The sequence below is a fragment of the Lutjanus erythropterus genome, chromosome 8 (assembly GCF_056507025.1).
Source record: "Lutjanus erythropterus isolate fLutEry1 chromosome 8, fLutEry1.hap2, whole genome shotgun sequence".
In the NCBI taxonomy this organism is placed as follows: Eukaryota; Metazoa; Chordata; class Actinopteri; order Lutjaniformes; family Lutjanidae; genus Lutjanus; species Lutjanus erythropterus.
Window position 1 is genome coordinate 35,343,649 of NC_139324.1, and position 13,780 is coordinate 35,357,428.

The 13,780-nt window shown below is 36.7% G+C and overlaps 1 protein-coding gene across 1 annotated transcript; it reads right to left on the reverse strand.

Annotated features, from left to right (window-relative positions):
• Positions 1-513: 513 nt before the first annotated feature.
• On the reverse strand, positions 514-9,559 carry LOC146323134 (F-box only protein 47-like). The gene is made up of 10 exons (XM_084724122.1): positions 9,370-9,559; positions 7,739-7,900; positions 7,447-7,523; positions 6,787-6,858; positions 6,215-6,323; positions 5,761-5,925; positions 4,905-5,054; positions 4,651-4,793; positions 3,158-3,317; positions 514-614 (listed from the first exon to the last, which is right to left on the reverse strand). Exons 1-10 carry the CDS (start codon positions 9,557-9,559, stop codon positions 514-516), a joined length of 1,329 nt encoding a protein of 442 aa, XP_084580248.1.
• Between the last annotated feature and the right edge of the window lie 4,221 nt (positions 9,560-13,780).

A 13,780-nucleotide genomic window follows, 5' to 3' on the forward strand; every position in this document is an offset into this window, starting at 1 on the left:
AATTGCTAAAACCTAAAAATAAAGGTGAATAAATATCAAATCAAATTGAACAAAACTTTAATAAATCATACAAGAGCAATGTAATCACTGTATCACAACTGTATTTACAGAGATTCAATGTGAATAAATAATCCATGTCAATAAATATTGTTCCTGTTAATGAATAAATATTAAATAAAGTTTACAAAAATACCACAAAATATTTTTAAGAACAATATTTTAAACTTTGAAAGAAATATAAAATTTGTATAAATAACTACGCTGTTTGGCAAAAGTAGACGAACATCTGTTTTCAATCAACAAATACAGTGTTGTTTACACACATAGTGAACTGTCAACCAACACTCGCGATGTTGACGTCTGTCTTCACCTCCTGTTTACTCTCACCATCGTTGTCGAGATCCATCACTTCTCTTTTGTTCACTTCTTTAGTCACTTCCCTTCATTATTGGTGTTTGTCTTTTTCCAGCTGCTCCTCCTGTCACGTCTTGTCACTTTTAATCTGCATCGCTTCTACTTGAGGAACATGTGGAGGAATTTGGTGTGGAAGTGAGCACTGGAGGCCAGGAGGATACACAGGGTCTGGAAAGTGTCTCTGTCCTCCGGCTGGTTTCCTGAGAACAGATGATGAAATGAATGAAAATTTCTGATTAGAGTCTGAGGCATTCTGTGAGCTACTCAAAGACGTGTCTGGAGTTACCAGATAATCTGAAGGTTATCAATATGTTTAACAAGACACTAGGGGTTTCACAATTTTAATATTAAATTGAAAATCAATCAAAATGAGTTTTCAGTTTCACAGGGTTCCTACACCTTTTCCTAAGTCAAATTCAAGCACTTTTCAAAACGCATTCTAAAGCTTTTCCAGCACTTCATTTCTTCATCACATTAAATCAGATAATAAACAACCAAAATTATGTTTTGCGATCGAATTCTACAAAAAGGTGACAAATAAAAGAAAAATACAACAAAGTTTAACGTGTCAAAATGTGTCACCTGTCTATAAGTAGACCTGGCGTCCTTTATAACCTGGCTGAGCCGATATAAAATGATCATTCAAGAATTACTAGACAAGTTTTAATTTTATTTTACTTTGTGCAAAAGGCAAGAGCAGTTAGGCTTCCTCTGACTTATTTTATTTCTTTATCTAAAAAGTGAACTGCTCAGTCAGAGAGCGATTTTTTTTCTGAAAGTAATGACATTACATTTTCAAAAGGTTCCCAGCACTTTATCCAAAATCCAAACCTTGAAATCATTACATTGAAATTCAAGTGTTTGCAAGGATTTCCAGTTCCAAAAAGAGCCTCGATTTCAATAATCAAAATCAAAGCCAGTATTTTCTTTTTCTCTTCATACGCTGCCTAGTTGCAGCACCTGGCACATGTCCAAAGAAAAAATAAAACTTGAAAGACAACACAGCGTAGTTTATCAGCCATTATTATCACACTTTATCTTTTTAAAGAAGAATTTGAAAATGTAAATGATAGTTGTCAGGACATATCTGCCGATCTTTACAAATCAAGACTCAGCAGTCTAACAATAGCATAGCTGTCAGTGCTTAAAATAAAATCAGTACCTTAGAGGCATAATATGCATCATTTTCCTCAAAAACAATGTACAGAATCATATAACCATAATCCCTTTCAGCTCTCGCTTATGACCCACATGAAGTGTTAAGAACCATCTAGGGGATACAAATACATTTACTGTCAGGAATCCCAACTCTTAGTTTGTTTTTCATCTGGTTTTGTTTTCATGTCTCATCATTAACTCTCCTGTAATTTCAGATCACGCCTCCCTCTCAGCCCATGCATCTCCTCATTGCCTGCACCTGGTTTTCCCCGCCCATCTCCACACCTGTGGCTCATTCTCCCATCAGTCCTTCAGTGTATATATACCAGTACATTTTCCCCTGCTCTGTGCCAGATTGTCCTGTGTTTTTGCCAAGCTAGTCAGCATTTTCCCTTTTTTCCTGCCCCATCACCTGTTTTTGAACCCTGCCTGCCTGTTTTTGGACTCTGGATTCCCTGCCTGCCCCTCATCCGATTTGTTTGCCTTATTGTCTGATTTCCTGGTTTTTGACTCTGCCTGAACTTTCCAGTAAAGAGAACTTTGCCTGAAACACCACTGCCTTTGTCGTGCATTTGGGTTCAAACTTGTACTATACTACTCATAATATACTGAGAAAATATCACTACAACTGTTTTGTTTTTTAATGGCAAGTGACACTTATTTTCTAATCATGCTGAGAGAAAACCTGCTCAGTCGGCTCTCAAACAGGTCGCTTTTTCCACATATTCACATTAACAGTTTAATGAATGCAGCACTCCGTGTGTATTACTGGGCACTGTCATTGGGTGCAGATGAAGTAGATTCAAAAATCTAACAAGGGACGTAATCGAGAGCAAACAAATGAGGGTTTGCTCTTGGTGAAGAAAACCCATCCATCCGAGCTGAAAATGAAGTGTTCATTTGCAAGAACAGAACGCTCTGTATTTATTTATTTTGCTAAATCATGTTTTGTTTTGTTTTGGGTGCACTCCAAGGAATCAATCAAACAGGTGTTGGGGTTGTTTTGATAAGATATGTCAATTTTTTTTGAGTTACATGAATCATGTTTTTTTTCTGTAGTTGTTGTTTTGCCCTCTGGGGAATATCAATCAAGCTGGTGTTGGTTTATTCATTTTGAAAATGGTGTTAATCTGTTTTTGCGACTGAAATCCTCAAATATTTTCAATATAATAAGGTGAGTAAGTAAGAATTTCCCAGTAGTTTCCATCTGTCTGAGCTGTCACTCGCGCACATTAACACATACTTTCCAAACAAGCTGCTCCACGCTGCACATTTCTTTACAAACAGAGTATGTACTATATTTTATTAGAGTAATGTATTAACTTTATGATTATACAGCTCAGCATGTGTAAATTTAACATTTCATTTGGTAACTACTTGAATCTGCCTGCCCTTCAACATCTGTCTACAAATATGATGTGATTTCCTTGTTTATTTGTTACTTTTCATTCAGTAAATTAAAGTTTGTTGCTCTGCCCACTATCTCTGCCGTAGTAATCGTATAATCTCCCTCACATCTTCATGTTATGTTTCCCAACTCTGATGAACTTTTAGCATCAAGTCTAAAATCAAGAACTGCCCCCACCTGCTACAAAAAACTCAAAAATCTCCCTGGTGACCTCTGAAAACGTGTTCTCCAGTTGTTGGATGAAGCGGAACTTTTCAGGAGGCGAGCTGAACACCTGGCAGATCTGCTGCACCAACTTCACCGCCCAGGACATGTGATAGCCGTCCTTCTCACACACCTAAAGATGAAGTGATGCAAAACAGAAAACTGAACACATATACCTTTTGACAGCACATATATTGGTATTGTAGCTTTAATTATTGAAATGGCTTTAAAGTTATAATCATTTCACTGGCGCCCTGGTCTTGTGGATGAAAGGTCAAAATGAACGAAGCAAACTGGTCAATATGTTTTCAATCAAAAGCAAGGAAATCAAGCATAAAATAAAAACCAAAACAATATACACACTTTATAAACTCTCCATGATGATATCAACCACCTTACTTTGCAGTCATTGAGGGCTGAGTGTAAGTGTCACAGTACGTAGGTGGCAGCTGTATGCTTTCATATTCTGTCTTAGTGTGAATGTGAAAACTGTTGGTGACTAATTTGCACAGCTGACATTTTGCACGTGTTCTATTTAATTGCTTTATTTAATGTTTGTTTTTTTTGTTTTTTTTATTGTAATGTCCAGTTTGATGTGCCATTTTTTCCAAGACAGTAGGGAGACAAGTAAAGTAACTTTGACCTTGATATTGACATGATTGAGTTAAAGCTGCTATGGCGCCCATATGAGGAGACAACAGAATAGCTAATCAAAATCAGCACCATGGACAGCTCAAGCAGCACAAGCCCACACATGACAGATTTTAGCTTCCCTGCATTCCAAATCATACTTACGAAGTATGTTGTGTTGCATGCAGTATGCATACAATTGAGACATACTACTTCAACATGCTGTAACATGGCGCCTTGAACTTTCACCCTCCTGCTCATACACCCATCACTAAGGATTGAGGGTCAGAATAAGCAGAAAACCATGGCGGCTTGCATACTGCAAAATGTGACCAGATGTAGTAAGACATCTTGGCTTTCTTGGCATAATAAATAGTACAATAGTATAGGTATTGGAACACACAGTCAATCAGTTATATTGAGACTGAGCAAAATTAGTCAACAACCAGGGCTAAGCAACAGGTGATGAGTTTAAGATGGCTCATTTCACATCACCTGTACAATAACCCAACAGAAATTTGTTTAACTGTATCGTGTCAAATCAGATCAGAGATGGACGATGCTGGCCAGTATTTTCAATTAAATGACAATAACAGCCCACCATACCAATACCACACCATAAATTAAGGGATGGGCAGATTGATTCTGCAGGATAGATACCTCGATTCTCACAAACTACTCATTTGGTATCAAGTCAATCAAAAATTAATGATAACATTATATAAATGCAAAATGTTGCTACGTATTGTCCATCCCTACCATACATGAAGCTTAATTTGAAGGCAGTTTCCTTTACTCTGTTAAGCTGAAAATAAAAAATAAATAAGTATTCTCACCAGTATGATGTACACGATGAGTCTGGAGATCTCAAGAACTCGTCCATTTATGGCCTTGCTGGCCAGAACAGTGTAGCAAAGATTGCTGCCACACAGGACCAAGAGACGAGCCACATTCTCCACATGCCACGGCTGAGGAATGACTGGAGATGATGAAGATGAGGACAACCATCATTTCAGGGGTCTGTAACCTTAATGTGTCGATCTGTGGGTGTGTTGCATTAAAACATTTGCGAACAACTGAAGTTTGATACCAATGAGCTCCTCCAAGATTGAAAGCATCGAATTGGTGCTGCCGTCTTTGACTTCCACTTTGCCGTAAAGCAGTATGATGACCCTGGCCAGGTCCCACAGACAGTTCTGAGGCAGCCCACTCCCCGCCAGATCCTCCCAACCGGGGTTGCCTGCATGGAGGAGAGCACCTTCTTGAATAACTGTGTCATACTGTACCACATCATGTTGAGAAAAATGACACCAGCTACCCAGGCGTAATTTCTGCCCTTTGTTTTTAACCAGTAAAAACGTGTGGTTGTTTACTTCCTTCCTTCATCAAGTTTCAATCAAATTTCAACATCTTTTAGTCAAAACATTAAAAAAAATCATCTCAATATGTTTTCAGGCTTTACTTTAGCCAGCATATTCTGGCTTTTTGTTGGTATCACGTGTAACTGTCCAGCAGATGAAAATATCAATGGCCAAAAATATGCAAATGGATCACATAAAATAGCATTTTTTTAAATCCAGGTGAATTACATGTGATTATTTTCTGTTCAGTTTTGAAGCTTGCTGCACATACAGCTAAATTAAACAATGACTTGAAAAACAGCTTGAATTGGCCATGAACTGTACTGAGAGAAGAATCATTGGACTTAATTCTAGCATATTAAATTAACTTTTAACCTTTTGTTTGTTACATATGGTCATTTCTGCTATGTGTCCCGAAGAGTAAAACTTTCCCTGACATCATAGGTGTGCATTATGATGACTTAGTTAGTTGTTAGTTTTTCTATATGGCTGAAATTCTGAGATATTAGGGGGCATGCTGTCTGTTAAAACAAAACAATCAAGTATAAACTGTGACCCCACTAACTTATCTTTAAGTTATCTTACCCTCAGGCAACAGAGGTCCATAGAGGACGAACAGTAAGCGTGCCTGGCTGACCATGGGCCAAGGCTTCAGGAGCTGACTTAGCCAAAACAGGAACTCGTTGCTCGAGTCCAACAGAACCCGACGGCAGAAAAGACGGAGCTGCAGCTCCTGGTCCCACCTCACCCCTAAGGACAGACCAACGAGTAAAGATATTTGTATTATTCCTTTTGAGATTTCCACAAAGATCAACATTAAAAGGCCCGTCAGTGCAATTGACTCTTTCTTGGTCCTGATGTTTTTAACTATCCAGATTTAAAACTGCTGCTACGCCCACTGCCATTGATCTGACCCAAAGCAGTGCAATGCAGACTTCACCTGTTTTCACCAGGATTGTTTAATTTTAAGCATTTTACTTGTGCTACTCAAAATGAATTTAAAAGACAGAAAGCAACTTCCAGACACCAGAATACAAACGTGGTTTTCCGGTGACGACTGCCTCAATTCTTTGCAGCAGATTTGTCATGTCACAAAGGAAACTGAACACTCTGTGGCACTCCACCTCATCCCATCCTGCGATCAGTGTCTGTAAAGTATTAAACAGAACAAACCTTAATGCCCTCAATTAGGACTGGCAATATATTCAATATATTAAAGTATGGATTAATATGGATTAATGTGCAAAATAGCAGATGACTATAATCGTCATATTTAAGTTTTCAATGTTTCCGCTGGTCGCCACTGAGGGATGGTTATGTTAGCCACAATATCTTACATTACCTACAAAAACCTAACAAAACCTGGTCGAAGCACAAAGTCTGCAGCGCAGTATGTTTATCTGCACAAGACTTTGTAAATGTACATGTTTCATTGAAAACCCTTTGCTGTAGTAATAGAAAGCACATGTCACTGTAACTGGCTGTTAACTACAAGATGTATTTGTTACTGAAGAGAGAGAGTAGAGAAGAATCTCTTAAAGTTCTACATGCAATCATACTGTGTTTAGCCACCCTTAGCTGCACCTTTCCGTCTTTATTTCAAGCACTCACCTGGAGGAAGACTCCATAGCTGCAGAGGGCATAGCAGTCTGGTGATAAACACTGATCCACGAGGCAGGGAATCTGAAATGGATCATGTTGTCTCATCATTAGCATAGTTTACGAACAATAGATATTATGACTGAATAAAATATTGCCTCCAATGTTATCATGTGCAGCAATCCAGAGTCCAAAAGACTAATCTTGAAGACAGTCTGATCAAGCTGTTAGCTTGGTGTAATTACATTTTCCTTTCCTTTCCTTCCTAATTCCTCTGCTATGAGTAGTTAAGACACAGAGCCAAAATTGACAATGAAAATTTGTTGCTTTAAAAAGTCTGCCTGCTGTAAGTGTGCTGTTTTCTAAAATGAAATTAAAATAGGCACTCCTCATCCAAGTGACCAGTTGGAAGTACAAAAGTTAAAAGCTGTAAATATCTGATGAAACTACATGAAACAAATATGGGGCAAATGCTCAAATATTAATTTATAACTATATTTATTCCCATGCTTCTCTTTCTTTCCTCCTACCCAAAAAAATCTGTTTTATTTTATTCTAACAGAAAAATATGTTATAGTTACTTTTTACTAACACAATTACACTGACTTTAAAATATTTTAATACATTACAATATTCTGTTCTTACTTGTTTTCTCATCTCTCCTTTTCTTACCTGTGAAAACCTGCCAAAGATAAACTTTAATCTGTCCCTTGTTGGTAGCAACAGGGTACATCTCTTGAACAACAAACCTGAGACATTGAACACAAAGCACATTATCAAATTTAAAAAATGACAAATTCTTTTCTTTCCTATCCCTTCAGCTCACAGGGCAGATTATCCCTCGTACTGTGCTGTCAGTAATATTCCTATCACAGATCAAAAGGGCTGTTAGTTATAAATTTGCCATTAACAGACTGGTGCAGAGCTTTACAAAATGAAATGCTAAATTTAAACTGCCACTTGCCCAGGTCTCTGAAGTGTGCAATGATGATTTTCTCTTCAGGGCAGGCGGAGTGCTTCAAGGTTTCAACAATCATTTTATTCTTCCAGGCCAGGGTGGAGATGTAGTCCATAACAAATCTAGTGATTTCCTTGGACACCATGCTGAACACACCGATCTCCAGCACTGAAAAACACACACATCTTCATCCACTAAATACTACTAAAATAAAATGTGTCTTAATGAACCAACTACAACACAATCCTAAAATTGAAACTACTCCTATGTCATATTTTATCTGAGTTTAAGCACTAATTCAAAGACGTTTTAAAAAAAACAATAAAATATTAGAGGAGGAAAAGCATGGCTGTCTATAGTGGTTCATTTTAAGAGACGGATAGCCTATAATTTTTGGTAGACAAATGCAAAAACTGTAGTTTGGTATTTGCTCTGTGCACTGTGTATGCTCAGCCATTTATCACTAATATATATGTATAAACTGCACTGAGTTGCATTTCAGTACTTGTACTCTGTGCAATGATAATGCAGTTGAAAATAATCTGAAGAGACTGAGTCAGTCAAGATTATGAAAGTAAATACTACATAATACAGATAATAGAAAACTATATATAAAACATCACATATACTAAGATAAAAGTTCCTTTACCAAGACAAACGTGATTTATCATTCACACTGCATAGAGCAGTGGTTCTAAAATGGGTGAATGGCACTCATCAGGGGTCAGTGAAAAGTTTTCAGTTTCATTCATTTACATAATCATTATACATTAAATTATTCATTTATTTTTTACAAAAGGCCTCATAGTTCATTGATTAATACTTTATTTTAAAATCTAAACTAGTTCACAGATTGAAGGATCTAATCTAATAATTTATAATAAGTAATAAGTATATATATAAATCGTCCTCTTGCCAATCAAATATGCATCACCCATTAATGGTAACATCTCTATTATATTCAAGTCCCAAGCTAGGCCTATTATTGTAGTTTTTCTGTGTGAAACTCTTGATATGTGTGTGTGTGTGTGTGTGTGTGTGTGTGTATACTCATTAAAAATATAAACACAACACTTTTGTTTTTGCTCCCATTGTTCATGACTTGATTTAAAAAAGACTTCTTCTGTGCACACAGGTTTATTTCTCACAAAATTTGGTTAGGGTTAGAGTAAGAATATTAGTGGAAATCAATCAGGAAGAGAACTGCTCATTAACGTGGATTTTAACAACTTTATAAGCAAAATTTGAGAGAAATAACCCTTTTGTTTGCACAGAAGTTGCACTCAACCTATGAAAAACAGGAAAATAAAACAGAAGTTTGTGTGTATGTTTTTATTGAGTGAATGTTAAGGATATTCTATGTTAATATTGTGCAGATACTTCTCTTCTGTTGTTATTCACATTATAATTGTTGAACAGAGGTGTAAAAACATTGTTACATCAAATTATCTTTATTATCATCTTATAAGGTGTCCTGTTTTTCCAACTGACTACAAACTACTCAGTTAAACTGGCTCACTGCAACCTTTCTTAGTTTGGGGGAAATTTTGTGGTTAGTGTTTAATTAATGCAGTTTTAACAACACTTGAGACATGTTATTATTATATTACATTACAAAGTTAGCCAGTTAAACCTACCAGACAGTTTATCCAGGATCATGTCAATCACCTCAGAGGGGAGCATGTGAAACAAGTTGCCACTGATGTTACACTGGCTGCGGGTCATGATGGTTCTAGCTGGATGGGATCTACAATGACTCTTCTCGGCTTGCTTGGACTTGCATGTCTGTGTGTACTTCCTAATATATCTGGACGTTTTTCTCACCATTACCACCACCTCTGAATTGACTGTAATCAAACAGATAAAGCAAATATGACTAGAATGTAAAAGAAACTCTCAAACTAACCACACTACAAAACTGAAATTGAAATGTCTGTTTTTTTCAGGTTCTATCTGAGTTTAAACACTAATTCAAGGTCATTTTAAAAACCAATCACAAATTAGGACTGGAAAAGCATGGCTGTCTTTACTACAATGTGTAAAAATGTCCTAAATATAGTGGTTAAATTGTTTATAGTCTTAATGTTACAATAAATGGCATTTATCATATGCATAACAAATCTATCCAATGACAGTTTCACTCCTCTCTGTCTGGTGCAGGAGAAACACTATAACTAGCTAACCATGTTAGCAAACCTGAACTCCTGACAAACTAGAGTAAATGTAACTTAAGCTAATTAACTTTTTGAACCAGTAGTCCAGGTTGAGACATAGTAATACCAGCTAATGTGAAAGACACAGTATCTTACCATTAACTTACGCTAGTAATGTTGAAAGGTTAGCTTTAAGTTTTTAAAGTACAGTCAGCTGCTAGCTTACCGCTCTTTGACGAGACCGGCGACAACGGCGCGAAATTAATACCTTTGGATCGAGTCGATAAGGGAACCCTTGATTTGCGAAACTCTCGTGAGATTTGAAAGCGTTGTTTCTTCATTGTGCATATTATACAAACTTATGATTGTTTACAAGGTGACAAAGTTTTGGTTAAAAATCTGTGTAGGTTTAAGAACACTTTGTCAGGGTTAAGGAAAGATCGTGTTTGGGTTAGAAGACTCTCGCGAGATCTTTCGCAGGTCTAGGCTTCCCTTATAGACACGACGTAAGGGTACTTTACTGACGGTAGTAAATAGGAGAAAATAAACGGTCGTGTAGGATAAGAATTAAAACACATTACTGCGAGTAAGGTAAGATTAAGTATTCAAAAGGAACATTAAAAAGGAATTAGTGTCAGCAGCAGTTATTGGTCACCAGCACTGAAGTGAAGTGAAAGGAGGAAAAATTAAAATTACTTAATATTTTCAGTGTCTGTTGAGTAGCATTGCAGTCGTACATGTAAGGGTTTTCATAAGGTGTATTTTTTCACAAAAAATGTTTTATATAAAAACAAATAAATAAATAAATATTTTTTTCTCGGATATCAAATTCACAAGTTAAAAATTGCTTTTGAACCATAAGACATTTGATTTATTGCCTGTCCTGGGGCCAGCTTTAAAAAAAAAAAAAGTAAATGCTAAGGAGCCAGGCATTTACCTTTCCTGTTCTGACCTGTAAAGTAGCTAGATTAGAAGTAGCTTGTTGTTTTAATTAAATTTGACCCTTCTGAATTCCCTCTGCTTCCCTTTGCTGACAGATTAAGTTAAAACCTTTTAAAAATAATAGGTTTATCTGTGCTTAATAACAGACACAAACAGTGAATTAACTAATTAGCCTACAAATAAAGAGATGATCTTAAATAACATGAAACAATGTAAACACCCAGAAAATTATAATGTTGTACTGTTGGACCATCACTAAGGCTCTTCCCTGACTTACTTTGATCTACATGCTGTATCGGCATACATGCCGTTTCCTCAGTAACATCATTAACAAACTTGTGATGAGTTTGCCACTGACACACATACTGACTGGCTGCTTTTACAGTGTTTGTTTTCACCCAGAGGGGAGCTTAGTCGTGGGATATGACATATGGCTGCTCTCACCCATGCTACACTTGCGCAGGTGTTGTCGGTTGTTTTGGTTAATTAGTGAAGAGTGTCACTCATCTGTTAGTTTTGCTGCGCCTATTAGGGCGAGACACGTAGTTTGGTGACCTCACATAACTCCCATCAACTCTGACCAACCTCAACCTGAGCAGAGGTCTAATCAGCCAGAATGACCAAACCACCCACATACAGGTGTGTCAGGCCTTTCAGATATTTTTGTGCTATATTTTGAGAACGTTATGTATACACTGTTTAATGACTCATCCAAAAAAAGAGTACAGCTTTTCAGACGTCTGAAGACATATTGTGTTGCCCTCCAGGACTGTGCACAACAAACCAGCGATGCTCAGCTGCTAATCACAGGATTATTCTGCTTAACTAAGACTATTAAGTGTTCCACATTCAAATGGCGTCTCCCACAGGCAGACCTTGGAGAGGATCATCCCTTCACCAGAGAGCTCTCACAGTGAGCTGAATACCACGCCAGGGACCCATGGGAAGGGCCAGGCAAAATAAAAAAAAAAAAACCCTTGTATACCAACAGGATGTCACGGTAGGTTACACTTCAGGCACAGAGGGACAGAAAGAGAAGAGCTGCAAAGAAAGCAGATGGACCTCAGAAGAACCCAGAGATGAAACTGCAGTTTTGAATGACCTCACCTGGCTTACAGAACAGTATGTAGAACACGTCATAAACACATACAGTACCGCATAACTACCAAGTACAGATTTTAAGTTGTACTTGGTAGTGATGCGGTTGTACTGTATTGTATTTGGTTGTCCTGTTTAAATGCCTGCTGATTTAACCCTTATGGCAGTTAAAGCTACTACAATGAGTTTTGAACTGGTTATGAAACAGTCTAAATTTAATACTGATGCCTCTATATAACCTGACCTACAGGAACATCAGCAAGGAGGTCGGCTATTTCTGTGTCGTTGTTCTTACTGCCACCGGGTTGAAATCAGATTAAACAAAAATGAAGATGAAGATGGAGGAGATTTTTATTTAGTTAATTTTATTTTTTTTTAACATTATATCCCCTTGAGACCCTGAAGAAAAAATATTTTAGATTTTGTTTTAACGTTTAAGTAAGTGTGATATAAGAAATATGTCACAAAGATTTATTTTTTATGTTTTACAGCATGTCCCTTTTAGTGGATCAGGTCAGTATTTTCTGCAAAAAGCACATTACAAAGAATCTATTTGGTAATGAATGGTAATAAATTTTCATTTGCTCTGTATTTGTATTTAATTGTTTCTCACTGGAAATGAATTTAAAGCAAATTGTATCATTTGTAATTTTAACAAACATTTTCAGTGATAAATAAGGTGCTTTGTACAGGTGCTGGATCTCCTTGAAAACTTGAATTTTAATGTAGTGTTTTCAAGGTTTGAAAAGTGCTTTGATTTTGGATAAAGTGCTTGAAACTGCATGAGATTTTAATTGCATTACTTTCATGGTAAATTGCTGTCTGACTGAATAGTTTTCTTTTTAGCCAAAGAAATAAAATAAGTCAGATATTGGCTCAGTCATGTTATCGAGGATCTAAGTCGACTTACAGTCAGATAAAACATTTTAAAACTTGAAACCTTTTATTTGTCACCCTTCTGTAGACTGGTATCATGAAACGTAACTTTGGCTGTTTAAAGCACGATAACATCTGATTTAATGTGATGGAGAAGTGAAATAATAATGTTGTATATAAATATATAATTTACCACATCTAGAAGATTCAGATTATTTTATTGTCCATTAAATTCACATAAAATGGAAATTCGTCTTTGGCACTGGCATAAGATCAGACCACAACCCACACACAACAATGCAGTTACAAATACATAATTGCACATCAGACAATTGACATCTTAAGGTGCTTGAAAACTTTAAACTGCACCTTGCAAGTACTTTAAAAGTGCTTGAATTTGAATTTGACAATGGAAAAGGTGTAGGAATTCTGGTTAGAGTAATTCAAAACTCTGCTTAGTGGCTAAATCTGTGAATGTGTGTAAAGTCAAAACTCATGACATGAACATGTTTACATGACATGAATGTACATCAAGAAGAAGTTCTTCGTCTTACAGACACATGTTGCACTTTATACACTTCACAAACATCTGCATCCTTCTCTTCTGCAACATTTTGTGAATGAAGCACATACAGCAGCCAATCATTTGCGGACTTCCAGAGGCCTGGATCCAGTTGTTTGTGGCAGCAAGGAGAAAGGTGGAATAAGTCCACCTCTTCAAGCGAACTGACATTAGATATAGGTTGATTCTGTGGTCACACAAATCAAAATCTGTTCTACTTCATTCAGAACATGAAAATAACGAGAAGTAAATCCTGCCGTTCCCTACGAAAGACACACACACACACACTTCTGAAATCTTAATATAATATAGTTAAGACTCTCATAAATAAAAAAAACAACTTCCTTATGAAGATCAGAACAGAACAATATGCCTTTGTAAATTTACTCACTTAACTCACCTGCTGCCAAAAAAACA

Bases quoted from the DNA above. Each gene is read 5' to 3' on its own strand.
- LOC146323134 (XM_084724122.1), bottom strand. From the start codon at position 9,559: ATGGTGAGAAAAACGTCCAGATATATTAGGAAGTACACACAGACATGC. The intron at 6,324-6,786 runs GTGAGTGCTTGA...AATACTTTACAG, and splicing joins GCTATGGAGTCTTCCTCCAG to ACACTGATCGCAGGATGGGA. The intron at 5,055-5,760 runs GTAAGATAACTT...TCCTCCATGCAG, and splicing joins TGGACCTCTGTTGCCTGAGG to GCAACCCCGGTTGGGAGGAT.